The sequence below is a fragment of the Oryx dammah genome, unplaced genomic scaffold (assembly GCF_014754425.2).
Source record: "Oryx dammah isolate SB20612 unplaced genomic scaffold, SCBI_Odam_1.1 HiC_scaffold_3, whole genome shotgun sequence".
NCBI classification, from domain to species: Eukaryota; Metazoa; Chordata; class Mammalia; order Artiodactyla; family Bovidae; genus Oryx; species Oryx dammah.
Window position 1 is genome coordinate 85,730,168 of NW_024070187.1, and position 22,158 is coordinate 85,752,325.

Genomic DNA, 22,158 nt, shown 5'->3' on the forward strand with positions numbered 1-22,158 from the left:
ATCAAGTTATAATGGCAGCGTAGATAGCTGCATGAATTCTCCAACTTGCCACATACATTTGAGCCATCATGCTTCTTTGAGAGGACTCTGAAGCTTCCAGAGTGGGTGTGCATGGATTCCTTAAGTGTAGGCAGTTAAAGTTTAGCCTGGGCTTCTGGGAGTAACTGAACTGCTTTGCCAAGAGTTGACCTTACATTCTTCTGGGATCTAGCCCTGGCTTGTTTCCTGTTCTTAAGCAACAAAGTATTAGAGCATTGGCTTTCTGAGGTCCAAGAATATGCAGTGTTCTCATTGCCCTTTTCAGTAAGCTCCACTGTTAGAATGCTCTATTCCCCTTGCCATGAAGTGAAAGTGTGTTAGTCCCTCCGTCATGTCTGACACTTCGTGACCCCATGGACTGTAGCCCATTAGGCTCCTCTATCCATGGAATTCTCTAGGCAAGAATACTGGAGTGGATAGCCATTCCCTTCTCTAGGGAATCTTCCCAGCCCAGGGATCCAAGCCATATATTCTGCATTGTAGGCAAATTCTTTACCATCTGAACCACCCAGGAAGCTCTCCCCTCAGTCATGTCTGACTCTTTGCAACCCATGAACTGTAGCCTGCCAGGCTCCTGTGTCCATAGGATTTTCCAGGCAAGAATACTGAAGTGCGTTGCAATTTCCTCCTCCAGGGGATCTTCCTGACCCCAGGGACTGAATCCTTGTCTCCTGCATTGACAGGTAGATTCTTTACCACTGAGCCCTGCCATACTGTTAAGTAAAAATAAGGGCTTTTATCTTCACTATCCTAAAAACATGTCCTTCCCACAACTAAAGTCTCTTACGACCATGCGTTGAACTCATTGCATTAGATTTATATTCTTGGTTGCCAAGTGGGTATACTGTTCTATTAATTAAATTGTTAAATGTCGATTTAACAAATATTTATGAATAGGTTAGTCTGTGGGTAAGATACTGATATAAGGAACATTGTTTTGATACTTTGTGGCAAGTCTGTTATTTCAAAGCTGTCCTTCTTAGCTTTATGGAACACAGAGAAGTGGTTTAATTTAAATTGACTGTTGTTGGTTGTGAATGACTGAGCACAGTCTAGAGTGAAGACTGAGTGAAGAAAGTAATTTAAATTTTTTTCAGGAATAAATATAATCCTACTTTCACAAACCTTTTAGTAAAAGAAGACCGTAAGATTTTTAGGATTTTAGAATTTGTTGAATTTTGTGATATTTATGGAGCCTAACAGAGCACATTTTAAGGGAACTTGTTTCATAATAAGGAACATTTATAAATATAAATTTGGCATCTCCAACTTTGAGGCTTTATTTTAACATACTGCTGTGCTGAGAATATTCGATCAATCTGCTTAAGCTGGAAATGTATCATTTCTTACTCATATATGATATTCCTCAATAAGATAGACACTTCTTTACAAAGCATCATGCGCAATTTGTAACAGCAGGATTAAAGCAGCTGATAATTACTTTACTGCATGAAGACTATATAATAATTTCATCTTCCCTGAATGTTACACTTTGGTACCAAAGTGTGTTTCTTCCTTGAAGTGGAAATAGAAGGTGACGTGTTAATCTGCACCAGAAACATATTCCAGTTTGGGCAAGGTTGTCTGTTGGAATGATCCAGTTAGGTTGTGCTGGTAAGAAAACAATAAATGTGTATCAGTTACAAAGTAAAGGGCACCGCATTGTTTTCTTGCCTCCAGGGTATGTTGGTCATTCCTTGTCCCTGGAAGAAACTTTAGATACTTTGCTTCATTTTATGTATAAGTTTTGAATGAAACCTGTTTGATTGAAGTTTGTTTTTTTGTTTTACCAAATTCCATTTAGCAGAAACCTATTTGGTTGTTTTTTTCATGTAAATGACCTTTGTCAACTCTATTTTCTTGGTGGTCAGAAAATGATGGTCATTTGAGCAGTGGTGAAGATCCCAAACAATGCTAAATTCTAAACAATATTTTGTGTTTAGCTTGAAATCATTTTGAAATAGCTTTGTTTTGAATAAGATAAAATTAAGCATTGTACGAAATTCAAATAGTACAGAAACATTGCATAGAAGATCGTTTTGCCCTTAAATCCATGACCTAGGAATAACCATTATTAACCTGTTCATGAATATCTTTCTGTGTCTTGCAATGCTTGTATAAACAGATTACTGTGTAGGATTTTCTAGAAATGAGATCATATATGCAATCATATATGTAACTAGCATTTTAAGAAAGTCTTTCCACCTCAACATGGGTCTTGAACACAGCGTTTTTAATGGCTGCATTTCTTTATACACATGGTGTATGTGCTATAATTTACTTAATAAATTCTCTATTAGTGGACTTTTAGTTTTTTTCAGTCTTTTCATTTGTAAACAATCTTGGTGCTAAACTCCACTTTCCTTCTTTGTCATTACCTCTTTAGCTAAATTTTTAGCAGAATGTAATTGCAGTAGATACTTATTTTATTTTTGATACTGATTTCAGGTTACACTTCACAAAGCTATACTGATTTAAACTTCTACCAGTAATGGACAAGAGAGCTGGCTTGCTCACTTTCTTGCAAAAACAGAATTTGTCTCATATTCTCATTTTTGTCATTCTGTGGCTTAAAAATGATGGCTCATTTTTATTCCATTTACATTTCTTTGATTTTTAGTGAGAGGTAATATCCTTCCGTACTTATTGCTTACTTACGTGTCTTTATAAGTAAGTACACTTGGGATATTTCTCTTTGGGGCATTCTTTTTTTCTCATTGACTTATAAGAACTCTTTGTATAATAAGGATATTTTCCCTTTGCTTGTCAGAAATATCACAAATGTATTTTTCCTAGATCTGTTATATATCTTTTAACCTTATTTATGATTTCTTTTGCTGTAAAGATCTCCATTCTTATGTAGTCAAAATCTTTGGTCTTTTATAGTTTCTTATATTCATGATATATTTAGAGCAGTTTCCCCACCCCAAGATTAGAAAAATATTTACCCACATATCTTAGTTCTTTTATGTTTTCATTTACATTTCTCATCCATCTGGACTTAATTTTTGTGTAAGGTTATACTGTTATTTGATGTTTGGACACTTCAGAGGATCTAGATACATATTCACAGCTCTTCAAACAAAACAATATTGTAAAGCCTCTCTTTCTTGCTATCCATTCTATTGGACTTGGAACTGGAGCTCTTGAGTAGAGATTTTGGCTCATACTTTTCTTCAAGCAGAGAGATAATTTGTTTTTCAAGTCTTGCCTCCTTTTTTCTGTTCCTGCTGGGCAGTGTAAACAGAAATCCTGTTTATGACGACAAAGCACTTTCAGGCAGAGATGGCACACTAAGGATTTGGCAGCTGTGATATGTCAGGAGAGAAATCATTGATTTATAGTCTGTAGCTACACAGGTGAAGTAAAAAATGAGGGTTGTATATCCAGTCTTCCTTCCTAGTGTAGGTGAATGGTCTGTGTAACTGCTGGTCATTAACCATGCTAGCAGGTAGTTTTTATTTTGATAGAAGAAGGGAGATTGCCTGAATGGGTGCATCTCAAATTTGGACCATATAAAAATCAGTTTGGGAACTTTGAAAACCTATGGATTCCTGGGACCTGACCTTTGGAGATCTTGATTTAGTTGTTCAAAGTGAAGATGTGTTTAGTTGCTCAGTCGTGTCTGACTCTTTTGCAACCCCCTGCGAAAGCCCATCAGGCTCCTCTGTCCATGGGATTCTCCATGCAAGGATACTGAAGTGGATGCCATTTCCTTCTCCTTTTCCAGGGAATCTTTCCCACATGTGTCTCCTGTACTCATGCACTGACAGGCAGATTCTTTACCACAAAGCCGCCTGGGAAACCTAAAGTGGAAATAAAAATTCAGTATTTCTTTTCCCTAAAAAACAAAAAACAAAACAAACAAAAACAACCCTCTGAGATATTTTTCACGTGACTCAAATTTGATTTAGGTACTTGCATCATCTCATCACTTATTTTTGATCTTGTGGCTTTATGTTGGGGATCTGATCTGCAGGTAATTCAGGTTTGTTTGCTTATTTCCAATGGCCATGTTTAAAAGTCATTAGGCTGCATCAGTTTTCTTGGCTAAATTTCAGATTCAAATGCTAGAGATGTTTAATTTGATTGATCAACATTCTACACAGTTTCAATAGATTACCACCAATACAGGCTGAAATTTCTTTTTATGGTTAGTAGACATTTTTTTTTAAGTCTTAAAATCTAACAATAATGTTGGTGAATATTTTAGCATTTATTGCCCCCTAAATATTCTTTTCTCATTTTGCTGCTGCTAAGTCACTTCAGTCGTGTCTGACTCTGCGTGACCCCATAGACGGCAGCCCACCAGGCTCCCGTGTCCCTGGGATTCTCCAGGCAAGAACACTGGAGTAGATTGCCATTTCCTTCTCCAGTGCATGAAAGTGAAAAGTGAAAGGAAGTTGCTCAGTCATGTCCGACTCTTTGCCACCCCCTGGACCGCAGCCTACTAGGCTCCTCTGTCCATGGGATTTTCCAGGCAAGAGTACTGGAGTGGGGTGCCATCGCCTTCTCCGTGTCTCGTTTTACTTGGTTGATAATTGTCAAAGAGATAGAAAATCCTTTGTATTTTAAGGCAGTTTGGGGTTAATTATTAATCCAAGTAATACATTTCTTAATAAAAAGGACATAAAACAACAAAGGTCATTCTTTAGTGTTATATGAAGATATTAAATGTACTAAATTGCATTAAAGTTAAAGTTGACAGCATAAATGTTGAATGTTTTATCATCTTGAATGCATTTGCTTTGTGTTAGCCATGACAGGTGTGATGGCCTTGACTTATCACAAGTAGCTCACAGACAAAATGCTGGTGCTACCAATTGTGGTTGGATTTTTTTCCTAAAGAAACTTGCTCCTATGGTGAGATTTTTTTCCTTTGTTTCATGTTCTTATCACTTTTTAAAACTTATTTATTTGTAATTAGAGGATACTTGCTTTACTGTATTGTGTTGGTTTCTGCCATACATCAACATGAGTCAGCCATAGGTATACATATGTTCCCTCCTTCTTGAACCTCCCTCCCTCAAATTTCTTTTATGCTTGATCTTTCTGAGGCTTCAGTTAACTTTCTTGGCCCTTCTATAAAACAAGGAACATCTTTGGTTTAATGTTATACCCTCGTGTGAACAGAAAAATGTTCACAAATTGCTTTACATGTGGATTTTTACTTCATTACTATAAAGGGAAATAAACCATTTTGTTTTATCATGGCTAATTCCATGTGTTTGATACTACAAGTAATGAAAAGAAGCACCAAAATCAGTGGCTGGAACATTGCCGTCTAAGGCTTCTGTGGATTCCTGGTGGCACTAGTGGTAAAGAATCCACTTGCCAGTGTAGGAGACACACAGACCTGAGTGTGATCCCTGGAGGGAAGATGCCCTTGAGTAGGGCACGACAACTCAATCCAGTATTCTTGGCCGTAAAATGCCACGGACAGAGGAGCCTGGAGGGCTATAGTGCGTGGGATCGCAGAATTGGACATGACTGAACAGTACACCCATCCCTGGAAACACTGAGAATCTAGAGGCTTTTGCCTCTTTTCATCTGAGGAGTCATCTTCATCTTTTCCTGTCGCTCCTATTGACTGTCACGCTCCATCTCCTTCCTCTGTTGAAGGAGAGAGAAGTAACTGGGAAGAAGGAGACTGGAAGCAGGAAGAAAAGAAAACTGGCATCTTATCATCTCTCTACTTTATTCTTAGCTTTTTATATGGTATTATCATATTCAGTCCAAGTAATTATCCTGTGAAATAGCCATTGATTTTACAGAGGAGAAAATTAGGATTTAGAGAAGTTCGTAAGTAGCGGAGCTAGGATTAAACTCCGATATCCCTGACTCCAAGACCTGCTGTTTGTGCTGAGCCACCTGGAGGAGACCTTGGAAGAGACCTAGTTCAGCCTCTTCATCTCTTATCTGAGTAGATTCATCATGTGTATGTTGTTGTTGTTGTTGTGCAGTCACCCCGTTGTGTCCAGCTCTTTGCGACCCCACGGACTATAGCATGACAGTCCCTCACCTTCTCCTGAAGTTTGCCCAAGTTCATGTCCATTGCATCGGTGATGCCATCTGGCCGTCTCACCCTCTGATGCCCTCTTCTCCTTCTGCCCTCCATCTTTCCCAGAATCAGGGACTGATGTATACGTTCAGTTCAGTTCAGTCGCTCAGTCATGTCCGACTCTTTGCGACCCCATGAATTGCAGCATGCCAGGCCTCCCCGTCCATCACCAACTCCCAGAGTTCACTCAGACTCACGTCCATCGAGTCAGTGATGCCATCCAGTCATCTCATCCTCTGTCATCCCCTTCTCCTCCTGCCCCCAATCCCTCCCAGGATCAAGGTCTTTTCCAATGAGTCAACTCTTCGCATGAGGTGGCCGGCCAAAGTACTGGAGTTTCAGCTTTAGCATCATTCCTTCCAAGGAACACCCAGGATTGATCTCCTTTAGACTATACTGTTCATCAAAAACACATCTGTCAATGACTGTGATAAACATTAGACATGATGTTCACATTACAAGGCACAGAGAGGTTAAGTAACCTGTTTAAGTCATTACAGAGTAAATGGTATACAGTCTGGATGTCAACTTGAGGTGATCTGACTCCAGAGTCCATTTTTATACTGTACAGTATATGTACTATGCCTCCATGTTTTTCTCCTGCATGAAGAAACTGAAATTGACAAAGGTTAAGTGACATTCCCAAGGTCATCAGCTCTTTGGTGGAAGAACAGAGTCCAGTCTCTGGGTTTTCCAAGGGCAAGTTATTAGCTCCTTCCTCTGTTACACAGTGGGTATCATCTGATCGGAAATGGAATAAAATAAAAACCCAATCAAAGTGGAGCTGGAGTGCTTTGCTGCACCTGATTCTGCCCTGCTCAGAGTTCAGCCATGTACATTACATTCTCATGAATTGCTAGGGAGTGTGTACCTCTGTGGGGAATCAGATGCAGAAGTGTTTTTATGAGCCATAGCTATTAAAAATGCACACATCCACACATTATTTCCTTTTTATATTCATGAACACTGACTATAATAAGTCAAAAAGGGCTTTTTTGATAGTTTACTTTACAGATTACTGTAAATTCTAGTTAAAGTTATTCATTGCATGAGATTATTTTTTTAAATTTCTATATTGTCAAGAGCAACATGTCAAAATGTGGTGAAAATAGTTCTTTTCTCAGAAACACTGGAAACACCTCTGAGTTTAAGCAAGTTTCCAGTGTAATGTGTATAATAAATCATCTGTCTCTGTTTTAAAATTGTCAGCAACAAATGGAAACTGTAGCACTTAGCAAAGGATCAAGTACTGAAATAAAAATAATCTTACCTTTTAAACGATCACGTGACTTGCCATAAATCAAAGCTGTTTTCGGGAAGAGATTAGTTGTTATCTTTATTGGATGAGCAGTCATGGCTGTTGGCCTTTGATAAGCGGGACCTAGGGTGTGATTTGGGCGTCTTCTTAGATTCCTTTAGTGTTTCCTGGGTGCCTGAAGAGCATGTGGGAAATGGTGTGTAGCATGATGGGGGAAAGAGAAATACAGATGCTGCTGGTGTCATGCTCTTGCCTCTCACAGAGGTTAATAGCGACATGAAATCAAATTTGTTGTTGTTTTTATTTAGTTACTGAGTCATGTTTAACTCTTTCCCAACCCTATTGACTGTAGCCTGCCAGGCTCCTGTGTCCATGGGATGTTCCTGGCAAGAATACTGGAGTCGGTAGCCATTTCGTCCTGCAGAGGACCTCGCAGACCCAGAGATCAAACCTGCCTCTCCCACACTGGCAGGCAGATTCTTTACTGCTGAGCCACCTGGGAGGCCCATCAAATCAAATAGAGTGTTCTTAATCTCATATTCCTCCTTTTTTTCACTGTGTTCTCTCCTACACCCAGGCTGTGTGCTTTAGTTTGATCCTGCAGTAGTGATGAGAAATAGTTACTCATCCCTGCTTGAGAGAGAATGATGCAGTGACGCTTCGCCCGTCACCTGTGCCCAGAGCATGGCTTGTCCTGCCATGAGGAGCCTTCCAGCCCCTACTCTTTCATGTCACACACACTAAAATAAGGCACACACACACACACAAAGATAAATGACAAAGACATGAAAAGCCCAGTGTCAATGCACAGGAGGTAAAAAAAGTGCAAGTCTGAGAAAATCCCAGCCGCATGCACACCTTTTCCCTTTGCCAAGGACGCAGTAGTAGCTGGGCAGGTGACCGTACTCCAAAGACTTGTGCCACAGTGAGCATGGATTTGTGCATATCATTTAACCCCCTGAAGCTCCATATCTTCAGGGATAAGAGATCAAGACTGGTACTATTTAGTGGGCACTGGGGAAACTTTTTCTCTCTTCTCTGCATAAATGCAGCCTGGTTCTACTGGCTTTGTTTATCATTCTGCTTGCTGCTCCCCTAGGAAGAATGAGCTGTGTGCAGAATGATTATGTGTGCAAAGGCTATAAATAACAAGATGGTACCCTTCGGCCATGCAATAGTTATGTAAATAGGGTCCTCTTGAAACACTCACCTGCCAGATCTCAGACTTAAACATCTTAGGCAAAAGTAGGTGTACTGAGGTATTTAGAATGTGTCTGCACACTGTGTGAGGAACTAGTCTTTTTACTTGTTAACTCTTGCTTTTTTATGCCATCTCCACCTCAGCCTCATTATTACATAGTGCTGTGCTAAAGGACTTTTGTGTTTTCCCAGTTGAACCCTACCCTTAAAAGAGAAGGATGTATTATTGTTAATGTCATTCTGAAGAGAATATTACTAGCTCTAAAGCCACATCATAAAATATTTCAAGTAATCATCATAATAAGAGTCTCCTGGGATGGCTTTTTAGTGGGGATAGCACTTAAAGGTCTGTAAATCAATTTTAAAAGACCAATTTCTTTATAATAATTATATATATACATTATATGATTATATGATATTGTATATATGTGTATGTATATATGTATATTTATAATCCTTTGTTCTTATTATGCCAAGGGGCAATAATGGGTTGATTCTCAGAGATACATCTACAGGGTGACATGGCCACAAAGGTTTAGTTACTCATGTCCCCACACATTTATTACCTTTAGAGAGAAAGTAATTTGCAGCTCTTGTGTATATTTACACTGGACAATGAATATGCAATAGACTATTTTTTGGAATTGATGTCTTAGAGAATGCAGGATAGAGGGCAAATCATTTTCTTCTATTCTCTTTGCTCTCCTTTCCTCTTAAAAAGTTTTCATCTATAGAAAATAGCTACTGTGCATAAAATGTAGCTAGTTATAAGTACCTGCTGTGTGCAAAGTGAAATTCAGCTAAAACAAATACTGAAAGTAACCACGGAGAGAACAACACCAGAAGTACTAAATCACTTCTACACACTTGGTGGGATTGTATTGTGTGATTTTATGTATGGAAGTGTCAATTAATATTTTTTTAAAAGAGTATTGGAGTCATCCTTTGCCTTCTGTAGTCAACTGCTAGTCATTACAGTCATTTTAGTACTTAGGAGCAGTTCAACCCTTGGAATAGGCAGGAATGGCTAAATCATATGTGTGTGAAATAGAAGGTGATATCCATATTGGTAAAAATCAATATTCTTTGCATGTGTTTGATATGTTTGTGAAAGCCCTCAAAATAGCATGCTCATGTGGTTTGATTCCCCTAGTGACATCACACATGAAAAGAAATAAGGCATGTTTCTATTAACACCTCTGTTTTCTTTCTATTAGGGTGTGTTGGAGAGTTTCCTGGGTACTGCTGTCTCTGGAGCCATCTTTTGCCTCTTTGCTGGTCAACCACTCACTATTTTGAGCAGCACAGGACCTGTTCTCGTTTTTGAGAGACTTCTGTTTAATTTCAGCAAGTATGTATTTAGATATCAAATTATAAATTAGAGTTGTTGAGTTGTAGAACATTCACAGTCTAGACACAGCACGGAATAATGAACTGAAAGTTCCTCAGTTGCATCTGACTCTCTGCAACCCCAAGGACTGTAGCCCCCCCGGCCTTTCTGTCCATGGGATTCTCCAGGCGAGAATACTGGAGTGGGTTGCCATTCCTTTCTCCAGAGGATCTTTGTGACCCAGGGATCAAACCCAGGTCTCCTGCATTGCAGGTGGACTCTTTACTGTCTGAGCCACCAGGGAAGCCTGCACAGAATAGTAGTTAAGTGGATTTGGAAATTTTAGCATCTGGAGATTGAGAGGCCCTCAGAGATTAAGTCACCCGGCAGGTGCTAGCATCTGGTTCAGTGGAGGTCCCTCTGTCGCGTTGCCTCTCCTCCGTCCTCATTTTTCTCTGCCTTATTGTCCTGCTTTGTGCCTCTGGAGGCTGTCTCCGGTGGACCCCAGCACGCAGGCTCCTCTGCCCTCTGGCTTCCTGTTGGGTGTGGATAACGCAGAGCCTCAGGAGCACAGGAAGGCAGAGAGGTCAGGGCGTGTCTGCTTCCCCCACTCCGCTCGGTCGCTGCTCTCCCGGGCAGTCTGGCAGTGGCTTGTTCCATCGGTGGCTCCCCCACCCTGGCTCTGCCCTCGCCAGGCCCTGGTGACTCTTCTTCCCTTGGCCTTTCTAAGCTGTTGCGGGGGGCAGGGGACGGGGGTAGAAATGGCTTCCTGACATCTCTAGTCCCTGAGAACCTTGCCATTTTTGTTACTCATTCCTCTGTAAATAGCTCACGTCTTTAAAGTTTTCCTCGGAATCCCATCTGAGGTTGCCTTGAATCTCCTGCTATGATCCTGACTGACACTGGAGGAGTGAAGTGACTTGTTCAAGGTGACATAGCTTGTCTGTGGAAGAGGCCGGGTGTTCCCGTGGGCCACGGCTCCTAAATCCCATTCCTGTGTTCTTAACTAATGATGGATTTCTAGAATCAACTGGGTAACAGCTAACATTCATTGAGTGCTTGGCCGTGTTCCAAGTATTGTCCTAAGTGCATTTCGTGTACTCCCTCATTTATTTCTTGTAGCAGTCCTGTGAAGTAGGGACTAGATCCTGTTTTATCGATGAGAGAGCAGGCACAGAGTGGGTAATAAATTGCTGAAGGCTGCATCAGCCAGTCATTGGCAGGGCGGGGATTTGAATCCCTGCTTTCTGACTCCAGAGCCTAAACCTCTTGTGGAATCACTAGACGTTACTAATGGGCTTGGCAATTGTGGTACCAGTATTTTCTTTTAGAAATTGATGGATCATTTTAAGATGGGGAAAATTGAATTAACCACATTATCTAAATAGCCACATTAGCGCACAAATGGCTTCAAAATCAAATTGGGAATTCCAGCTTCTTTCTAATGAACTTGATACCTCTGAGAGAGAACTGCCTTTACTGGTAGATCTCAGTACACAGATATTGCAGAACTTCATATGGCTTGCTAGCATTCCTTGTTGGAATTTCCATATACTTCTACCATTATACAGTTTTAGGATTTTAATGTTAGAAATGTTAATACCCACTTAATGCCTCGTACACTTAAGGACTCAAATAGTAGGCTTTGAAATTGTGTGGGGACTTCCCTGGTGTTCCAGTGATTAAGACTCTGCCTGCCAATGCAGGGCACACAAGTTTGATCCGTAGTCCAAGAAGATCCCACATGCCTTGGAGCCACTAAGGCCTTGCGCCACAACTACTGAGCTCGTGTGCCTAGAGCCTGTGCTCCACAGCTGGAGAAGGCCTTTGCACAGCAGCGAAGACACAGTACAGTCATAAATAACGGACAAATAGATAAATGAAATCTTACAAAATCAACTTAGAGGGATAAAAATTACTAAAAGAAAAAAAAGAAAGAAAGAAGCCTTGTATGCTGTCAAAAGTGATCACGAGAGAAGAGGGAATGAGAATTTAAAACGAGCGTTTTGAAAACTGGGTTGAGGGCAAAAATTAAAGGTCTTCCAAACACTGAAAGCTTCAGATTTTAAGTAATGTTCTCTGTAGATCATTACCAGAAATTCCTCCATTATAATTCTCAGGAGACCATTGGAAAAAATTCTGCTCCTGTCAGTTTATAGAAAGAGTCAAACAGTTTTTATATGTTTAAGAAAACATCATGTGAGACAAGAAAGCCTTTGTGGGAAGATTAAACAAGCACATTCTATAAACAGGGACAACTGTACAACCTTTGCGGTGCAACCTTTGCAGAAAGATTTATTGTATACAATGTGATCAGAGCCTTAATCTACAGAAAATGTTTGCACCCTGGTTTGCTTTAGATAATTGTAGGATCGAGATTATTTCCTTTTGCTAAGCAAGTTCCTTTCTCATTTTTCCTTCTGTTTCATCAAAATTGGAAACTTAAACATAGCTTCAAGTGATTTATTTGAAAACAGCTGTAAAGCAACAAGAAACATTTGAGAAACTGTGCTTTAAATCCATCACCAAGTAACATGACACTTATGTGGCAGACGTTATTCTTTTATTCACAATGCTATATCATTTGCTTACATACGGTAACAGCAGTGCTGATATGTCTAGATACAGAGTATTTGTGGAGTCCACTGTTTCCCAAAGTGTGTTTCATCACTTACTAGTTCCATTAGATTCTCAATGAAAAAGAAAAATCTGTGATCCCAATAAGTCTAGGAAGTGCTGTACATTACTTATTGTATCCCCCTATTGGTAATTCACTTTACCCTTCAGTTTACTAAGTGATCTGAGAAATCCTTCAGTAAAGAAAGTGTTTTACTATCTTTTGCCCAGGTTTTCCCCATCATATTTTACCTTCTTTGTTTTTTTGAGAAATAGATAAATTCTTGTTTTGTAAGCTTAATGGACCTAAACAGTAACTCCAAATAATCCACAGATTTATCTCTGACTTGGAATACAGGATTTAATATTTGCCTTATCAACTGGAAAACCACAAAAAGGCATATGAATGATATGCTGTTTCTTTTTAAAATTAGTAACAAAATGAAAGAATAGCTCACAACTTTCCAAAACACACATAGTTTTGTTTCTCCAATTCTGCAATCTCTTTTGAACTATTTTTACACACTGTATTTCAGTAATGGGCTTCCCTCGTGGCTCAGTGGTAAAGAACTTACCTGCCAGTGCAGGAGGCATGGGTTTGATCCCCAGGTCAGGAAGATCCCCCGGAGAAGGAAAAGGCAACCCATTCCAGTATTCTTGCCTGGGAAATCCCATGGACAGAGGAGCCTGGTGGGCTACAGTCCATTGAGTTGGAAAAGAGTTGGACATGATTTAACAACAATAATCGGATTCCTTTTCCTTTTCTTCTGGGAGAAATCTGAAGGGAGTTTAAGCAGTGTGGTCTAAGTCATATAAAAACCTTGTGATTAAAGTTGGATTTTATCTTGTTTGTCATTTGGTCATTTATTAATTTATTTCTTATATTATTTGAGCAGTTTACTTGTAGGCCTTCAAATCATTACTGTCTTCTATTAAGTACCTGGATTTATTCATTCAGTTTAGGGAGTTTATATTTTTCAGTGACTGATTTCTGAAACATGCTTCAAAGGTAAGTTCTTCGGTTTTCCTATACCTTTGGGTTTCTGCTGCTCAAAACTATCATGTAAATCTCTAGAAACATTGAGTGTTACCAAAAAAATATACACTGATTTTGTCCTTCTAACTCATCATAGTTTCTTTGGTCTCTACTATCATTTCCTTTCTGTAGCTTATAACTTTTTATAATTTAATTGCTATTTAAACTTGGCACCAAGGGGCCTGATAGTCTTACTGGACATTAACATTGCCTTTTATTGTAGTCATTACTGTTGATTGGCTTGTTTAAAGTTTCTCATCTTTTATTCCTCTTTCTTCTTGCTGCTGTAAACATATCACTTTCCTAATGGAGTGATTGGTATTAGTGAATTTATGAGGGTTATTCTTACAGAGACACTCTGGGAGTATTTAAGTATTTTAGAGGAGCTGTTTTGGGTATCCTGTTTAGGTCCTAAGATTCAAGTTTATACATGCATTTTTCCCCTTTGTACTCAAACTGATAGTGTTCCTGACCATTAGCTGATGACTAGATTATTTCTTATCCTGTCCTGTAAACATCAATTCTGTAAACAAACATTAGCAGTCTTAGAACATTTTAAGGATTGTTCTAACTTTAATCTTGTTAGGAAAGCAAAACTAGGTAATTGTTTAAAACTTTGTTTTAAGGAAAATGTCTGAAGTAATAAAACTGTTTCTAGGCTCTGACTCATTGTGTGATAATGTAAATTATAGTGTAAACTCCTAGAATTTAGCTTTTTCTAGAGTCTACTTATCTCAGAAAGACATGCATAGGATTAAACACTGGGGTTCCAGACATGAAGGGAACTGTGAAGAAATGTCAAAGATGTCTTTAGAAAGATTTTGGGAAATCTGTAGAAGATAACTTTCTACCCAAGTGTTACTAATCTCCTGCTTTGGTAATGTATTCCAATGTGTGTGATTTGATAGGAAGGAAATAGAGGACAGTGATGTTAAGGCCCACTCATGTGCTGGGGCTTCCCTGGTAGCACAGATGGTAAAGAATCCACATGCAGTGCGCGAGACCCAAAGTTAATCCCTGAGTCAGGGAGCTGGAGCAGGAAATGGCAACTCATTCTAGTATTCTTGTCTGGAGAATTCCATGGACAGAAAAGCCTGATGGGCTACAGTCCATGGGATCTCAAAGAGTCAGACACAACTGAGCAACTAACACACACACACACACACACACACACACACAGAATATAAATTGAACAGGAAGAACCACACTGTAATTTTTAAAAGAACCTGTCCAGTAGTACAGAGAATTGGTTTCTGGTCCAGCTCTGCCATTTAAACCTTGACATTGGATAAATGGCTTAGTTTCCATTGGCCTTGGTATCTTCATCCATAAAGTGAGGCACATATGACCACTTGGTGATTAATTAGGATTCTCCAGAGGAACAGAACCAATATGATGTGTATATTCATCTATAAGAGATTTATCATAACTAATTGGCTCACACAGTTCTAGAGGCTGGCAAGTCCAAAACCTGCAAGGTGGCTTAGCAACCTGAAGACCCAGGAGAACTGATGTTCCAGTTCCAAGGCCTTCTGCTGGAGAACTAGGCAGTGCCTATGTTACCGATCAAGTCCAAAGGCAGTCTGTCTGCTGGAGAGTCTTCTCTTGCTTGAGGGAAGCTGGCCTTTTTGTTCTTTTCAGTTGAAGAACTGACTGGATGCAGCCCACTCTCATTATGGAAGGCAATCTGCTTTACTCACGTCTACCAATTTAAATGTTAACCTTACCCAAACTACCCTTAAACACCCAGAATAATGTATGACCCAATACCTGAGTACCTCACGGCCTAGTCCAGTTGACATATGAAATCAAGCAACTTTTAATTCTAATATTCAGTAAAAAGTTTTGGTTGGTCATCACTTGGGTACCTGTGATAGCTCATAAACCAGTGTTAGTAACTTTCTGACACTACAACTTTCAAGTTGTAGCCTGCAGGTATAGTTTTATTGGAACCCTTTTATGCACCAGACATTGTGTTAGGAAGAGAATTTGAATTTTTATTCTAAGAGCAGTGCAAAGCCACCAAAAGACTTTAAACTAGGACATTTGATTTACATTTGAAAAGGTTATTTTGGCTGTGATGTGGAAAACAGCTTTGAGCAAGGCAAGCATGGATATTAGTAAGGAGGTTCTTACAAGAATCAGGGAAAAGCTTCTTGGTGGCCTAGACTAGGCTGTTGGTAATGGACATGTGGACATGATGTCTTTGGGGAAGCATTAAAACATGTGGCTGTCAGTTATCAGAAACTCATTGTATAAAAGGAAAGCCATAGAGCTTTAAGCATGAATGATCCTTGATTTATTTTTTTCTCATACAAGAAATGTGATTACCAATATCTGTTTTTTCATTGCAAATGATGATTAAAAAAAAAAACTAAATGCACTGTCCACATAATTGTAAAATAATGGCTGTGTAGTGGTAAAATGCCAACCTTGACCCATGTTTTCCTAAATATGAATCTTGAACTAATTCACTTGTAAGAAGTGAAAAGGGTATTGAAAAATGGCCTACTTAAATGGAGGCATCATATTCTTTTTTTAAATATTGAATCATTTGTTTATTTTTACTTTTTAATTGGAGGACAGTTGCTTTACAGTGTTGTGTTGGTTTCTGCTGTACAACAGTGGGAATCAGTCATAATTATATATTATATATATATATATGTCCTCTTCCTCTTGAGCTCCCTCCCTGCTCCCATCCCACTCCTCTAGGTCATCACAGAGCACCAGGCTGGGTTCCTTGTGTATATAGCAGCTTCCAACTAGTTATCTATTTTATACCTGGTAGTGCATATATGTCAATATTACTTTCTCAATTTGTCCTACCCTCTTCTTCCCCAGATGTGTCCATAAGACCATGCTCTACTTCTGTATCTCCATTCCTTCCCTGCAAATAGGTTCATTAGTACTATTTTTCTAGACTCCCCATATATCCATTAATGTGTGATATTTGCTTTTCTCTTTCTGATTCACTTTACTCTGTGTAACAGGCTCTAGGTTCGTCCACCTCACTACAGCTGACTCAAACTCATTTGATCCCATCTCCCTGTATTGGTGACACTCAGTTCACAAGGGGCATTGCATGCAGTTCATGCTACACGTCTCCTTGAGCACTCTTTTTCGTCTTCCTGACCTGACCCTCCCTGGTCTATCTCAAAAGTTCTTGCTTATCCCTAAATACTTTTAGTTTTTTTCTGCAAGATTATCTATCCCCACCACCTTGCTGAGCCCAAAGTAGTCCCACTTCTGTGACACTCTGTGGGAACTTTAGGTATCACTTAGGATTTTGCGTTGTGATTATGTTTATCAGTTTGTCTTTCTCAGTAGACTTTGATGACTTGGGGAAGAGAAAATACTTTCTTAACCAGAAAGCTCCCAAAACAGTTATTGAACATGTGCTAGGTACCAGTGTTACGCTTTCAAACTGTTTATTTTTTCTACATAGGGATCATCAATTTGAATGAGAAGATTGAGTGAGGGGATAGGGAAAGATATTTCATGCAGACAGAAACGACAAGAAAGCAGGGGTCACAGTATTCATATCAGACAAAATAGACTTTAAAACAAAGACCATAAAGAATGATAAAGGATACTCCATAATGATAAAAGAATCAATACAAGAAGAAAATTAATGAGTCATTTACATTCAAATGGTACGATTACTCTTGTGCTTTTTTCTCAAACACGTGAATTATTTCTCAGGCTAGTGTCATTAGGCCAAATCCTAAAGGTAATACTTTCTGGATAAAATTAAGAATGATCTTTATATCTAGTAGCTATAAGTGATCTTATATTTTTAACAATTACTCTACAGTCGTTTGGTACTTTTGTATTGCAGTTTGTGTTCCATGGAGGAGGAGTCTAAATACCTTTTTTTCTTCTTTCCAGGGACCATAATTTTGACTATTTGGAGTTTCGCCTTTGGATCGGCCTCTGGTCGGCCTTTCTGTGTCTCATTTTAGTAGCCACCGATGCCAGCTTTCTGGTTCAGTACTTCACTCGCTTCACTGAAGAGGGCTTTTCTTCTCTGATTAGCTTCATTTTTATCTACGATGCTTTCAAGAAGATGATCAAGCTAGCTGATTACTACCCCATCAACTCCAACTTCAAAGTGGGCTACAATACTCAATTTTCCTGTGTTTGTATGCCGCCCGACCCAGGTCAGAACATCATGCTTAGTGTTTATGCTTACCTTGTATTTGGAAGAAGCCAGAGGCTCCATGCATGCAAACTTTCCACCTGGTTTTATGATCCTCAAAAAAGGGTTTTCTTTTATTTCCTCTGAGAAACCATGCAGCTGAATTTATAGTCTCTTTGCCTGAGGTGTCTTAGCCATGTGATTCAACCAGGAGGTGTAACCAGGAGCTCTGGAATGTGAACGTACATTCACATTAGCTCAATGCTTTGAAACTAACTCAAGTGACAGAATTTGCAAGGCAATTTTGTGTACCTTATTCTTGATCATCTCTGACAGGTGAGAAATAATTTTGTGTACATTATTCTGGATCTTCTCTGTATCTCTATGACAGACATAAGGACCAGATGAACCTAGTCCTCTGAACTTCTGTTTCTTATTTCTCTAGGAATCTCCTTCTTAAGTAAATTCTAAGTAGATTATTTTAAATGTACAGAATAAACAAATATTAATTCACTTTATATAATTTGAAGCAAGAAATTAAAAAAATTCAGACTAGAATCACCTAGTGATAAAATAGAGCTTTATAGTTCATCTGTGCTAGACAATGTAAATACGAAAGGAAAGGGAAGGAAGGAATAAAAGAAATGAAAGAAGAATATTATGGTCTTAGATATTTATATTCTAGACTTAGGAAAGATGTGAAAATAACTTCTTAGTAAAGAATATGATTCTATAAAACCTAGCACTTTGATATCCATCTTGCTAAACCTGAGTCAGCATAAGAACTTCATCACAAAAAAAATGCTAAATTTGGTCTTTGGAATTTTTTCTTGGAATTATTTTTCTTTGAATCTTTTCTTGGAATTATAAAATTCATCATATTTTATAATATGGAAGGCATTTGGGAAAAAAGCATCACTTCAGGTTAAGTTGCTTTAACATCTGCTTTAGTCAAATGAAGCTTTCCTGGTAGCTCAGATGGTAAAGAATCTGCCAGCAATGCAGGAGACCTGGGTTCGATCCCTGGGTTGGGAAGATCCCCTGGAGGAGGGCGTGGCAACCCACTCCAGTATTCTGGCCTAGAGAATCCCCATGGACAGAGGAGCCAGGTGGGCTACAGTCTATGGGGTTGCAAAATAGTGAAAAATGACTGAGTGACTAAGCACAGCACGGTAGAATGAGGAGTAAACATTTGTGTCAGACAATTAATGCTAATAGTCCTAGTGGTCCTTGGTTGTAACATTAGCTACATTAGCTTAAAATAAAAATTAGTGCACGAACCATGCTTTTTTGAGTAAGATCCTGTAGCTCCAGAAGCACAGCAGTGTTTTGAGGGTTTTGTACACCTGGGCTTAAGTAGGGCAAGTCGGAGTCGAAGTGTTAGTTACTCAGTTGTGTTTGACTCTTTGCGACCCTGTGGACTATATAGCCCACCAGGCTCCTCTGTCCATGAAATTCTCCAGGCCAGAATACTGGAGCGGGTTGCCATTCCGTCCTCCAGGGGATCTTCCCAACCCATGGATCAAACCCAGGTCTCCTGCATTGCAGGCAGATTCTTAACTCCTCAGGCATCAGGGAAGCCCATTAAAAGTTGGACTCATCCATGTAATAGCCACTTTTATCTATAGATTCTAAGGAAAAACCACTTACTAGTCACAATAAAACAGACATGGTTATATTATAGACTAGAATGAACAATGCTTATGAATTTTTTAAAACTTAGCAAGATCCTATAAAGAGTTTCAGTGCCTGTGCAGGCTGTGTCCTATGACTCTCAGATATTTTGGTGATGTATCTGCATTGTTCTCTACCGTTTTGGTGGCGAAGTCTTACAAGACCTTGAGAGACGAAAAAGGGCAGCATCTCTCTACAGATGGGTTGGTCAGTGACACTGGTGAGAAGATGGGGCCTTGTTGGGTTTTGCACTTATGGTTTCTTTTTCTCTTTTTAAGGAAAGTCAATTCACATTAAAATAAACCCTATGCTTAAAAGCAAGGAGAAACAAGTAAAAAGTGGAAATTTAAAGATTCAGGCATAGACATAAAGGCCTATTACCGTTAAGAGGTACACTGTTTAGAAGTACTTCAGAACTTAAAAAGTGCTTAGAAAGAGTAAACAATACATGATAAATATGATTAGAATCAATTAAGTATGCTCCCCAGAGAAACCCAGAAGGCGTGCATTACCATTACAGAAGTCTTAGAGCTCGTCCTAGGAGAGGAGGTGATAAGACCTCTTTTAATCATGCATCCTAGACTTTGAGGTGAAATCTAAACTACACATGTGCAAAATACTGGATCATAGACATATTTAATAGTGAGATTTTGGACTTTCCCTTTTACTTATTTATTTCTATGCATTTATATGTCTCTTTACTTGTGGAAAAGTCTGTATGCTGACTTTTTTAGGCATTCTGAGTAATTGTATGTTAAGAATTTCTAGAGGAAAGAAAATACTGCCAGCTGTTTTGAGGTTTGAAGTGTTCATAAAGCCAGATGAGGGCTTTGTCAGCACACCTGCCACAAAAATCTCCCTGGTGTCAGCCCCACACCGACCTGAGGCTAATGGAAAAACTTGCATGTATTGTTTTAATTGGATGCTGGTGGAGTAGGTCATTTGGATCCAGGAAGACATACCTGAATGCATTTTCACTGCGAAAAATACAACAAAGATTTTACATGTAATTTTCCTTTCAGAAAGGATCTCTGTTTTCTTGAGACTCTGGTATTGAGGCTTGAACCGATTTTATCCGTGTATAGCAAGTGCTAGCTAAAATGGTGATAATTCTTCCTTTGACGTGTTTCCCCTCGGTTGTGTAACAAGCCTGTCTTAAATAGCTAGTTTTTGTCTTGGAAGGATTCTGACAACTCCTGCTACTTCTATGGGGTACCAGTAAAGCAGGGTAGCAGGATTTTGAAGTCGGAAAATCTTGTGTTCAAGTCCTGCTTGGCTAAGGCCCTGTGTATGACTTTGGACAAGTTCCTTTCTCCAAGGTAGCTTTGTTTCACCTTCCTCATGTGTAAAATGGGGTTAATAATACTGCCTACCTGATAGAATTGTTTTGAAGGAAAAAAATGAGGCATTGCAAAATACTTAGGACAGTTTCTAATAAATAATTAAATGTTACCCATTTAACAACCATTATAATTGTGTTGTTATAAAAATTTAGGGTTTGTAAGTATGAACAATAGGACAAACAAACCAGTCTTCATCATCTTCCCTTCTAAGCAAATGTTGTGGCACAGTTGGCTCATTCTGCAACAAGACTGTTGCTTGCACCCCTTAGTTTTAGAGTTATTCAGATAAGTGGCACTCATGGAAGATATGTACATAAATGTGAGGGGAGTATAGGCTTCCTCTGTGGCTCAAACAGTCAAGAATCTGCCTGCTAATGCAGGAGACCAGGGTTCAATCCCTGGGTCAGGATGATCCCCTGGAGAAGGGCATGGCAATCTACTTTAGTATTCTTTCCTGGAGAATCCCATGGACAGAGGAGTATGGCGGGCTACAGTTCCTGGGATTGCAAGGATTTGGACACAACTGAGTAACATACACACACACACACAGATGAAATCTGTTTCTGGTGTGGACAAAAGGAAATGCATTTCCAGGACAATCTCATGTTTTACAAAACTTTTAAGGTTAATGATTGTGTATTTCTCTCACAATCTTAATACTTTTTGATAGAAGACCCACATAGATACATAGACCCACAATACATTTAGTACTTTGACAACAAACTGAAAACCAATAGTGAGAGAATAATATGGTTGCATGTACAGCTAGAGTAAGTGTTCTAAAAGCAACAGAAGACTGGCCTTTCATCGCAACATGCACTCCTAGTAAAAGAATTCAATCAATGAGTCCATAATATTTAAACTGGCGGATGACTTGTTTTTCAACACTGGTACAGCCTGTAACAATGAACCAGCAACTGCGCAGATGGAGTCGTGATCCTGCAAACTGAGGAATGATTTTACAGGAAAGGAAATCGGGGTCATTTAATCACTAAGAAAACTATTTTCATGGCCACAATAACATTGTGGGTTTTTTTTTTCTGTTGCTTCATGAAGACAGCTCTTTCTCCTCCCTACCTGATCTTTCTTGTTCTCACTTGCTTCCATAAAACTTTATCACTTCCTGAGTTTCCATTTCTTAAGGCACCTTTTCCTCCCTTCTTCCTGCTCCCATCTGCTGCTCAGTAAACCCAAGCCATATACTCAGCTTCTCATATATTGAAAGACTAGGGAACCTCAGTCTTCAGTTGCTAAAAGGGAAGTTAGCCATAGGATACATCAGGTTTTTAGCACATGGTTTTTGTGCTTACATTCACTTTTCTTAGAAATATGATAGTTATTAATTAATGTAGAGGTAATAGGTATTCTATTTCCCACTATGCCTTGATGGTTACATTGCAGAGGTGTATAAGGAAGCAGATGGTTCAGAAAACCCAAAGTGGGATGAATTGGGTGATTAGGAT

The 22,158-nt window shown here is 39.2% G+C and overlaps 1 protein-coding gene across 3 annotated transcripts in view; it reads left to right on the plus strand.

The window, feature by feature from the left end:
* The window catches only part of SLC4A4 (solute carrier family 4 member 4), a 366,663-nt gene that overhangs the window by 271,655 nt on the left and 72,850 nt on the right, over positions 1 to 22,158 (plus strand). For all 3 annotated transcript variants that reach the window (XM_040237036.1, XM_040237034.1, XM_040237035.1), the window contains exons 13-14: positions 9,776 to 9,909; positions 17,429 to 17,700. In XM_040237036.1, the coding sequence (XP_040092970.1) occupies positions 9,776 to 9,909; positions 17,429 to 17,700 (406 nt within the window). The remainder of the gene's footprint in view (positions 1 to 9,775; positions 9,910 to 17,428; positions 17,701 to 22,158) is intronic.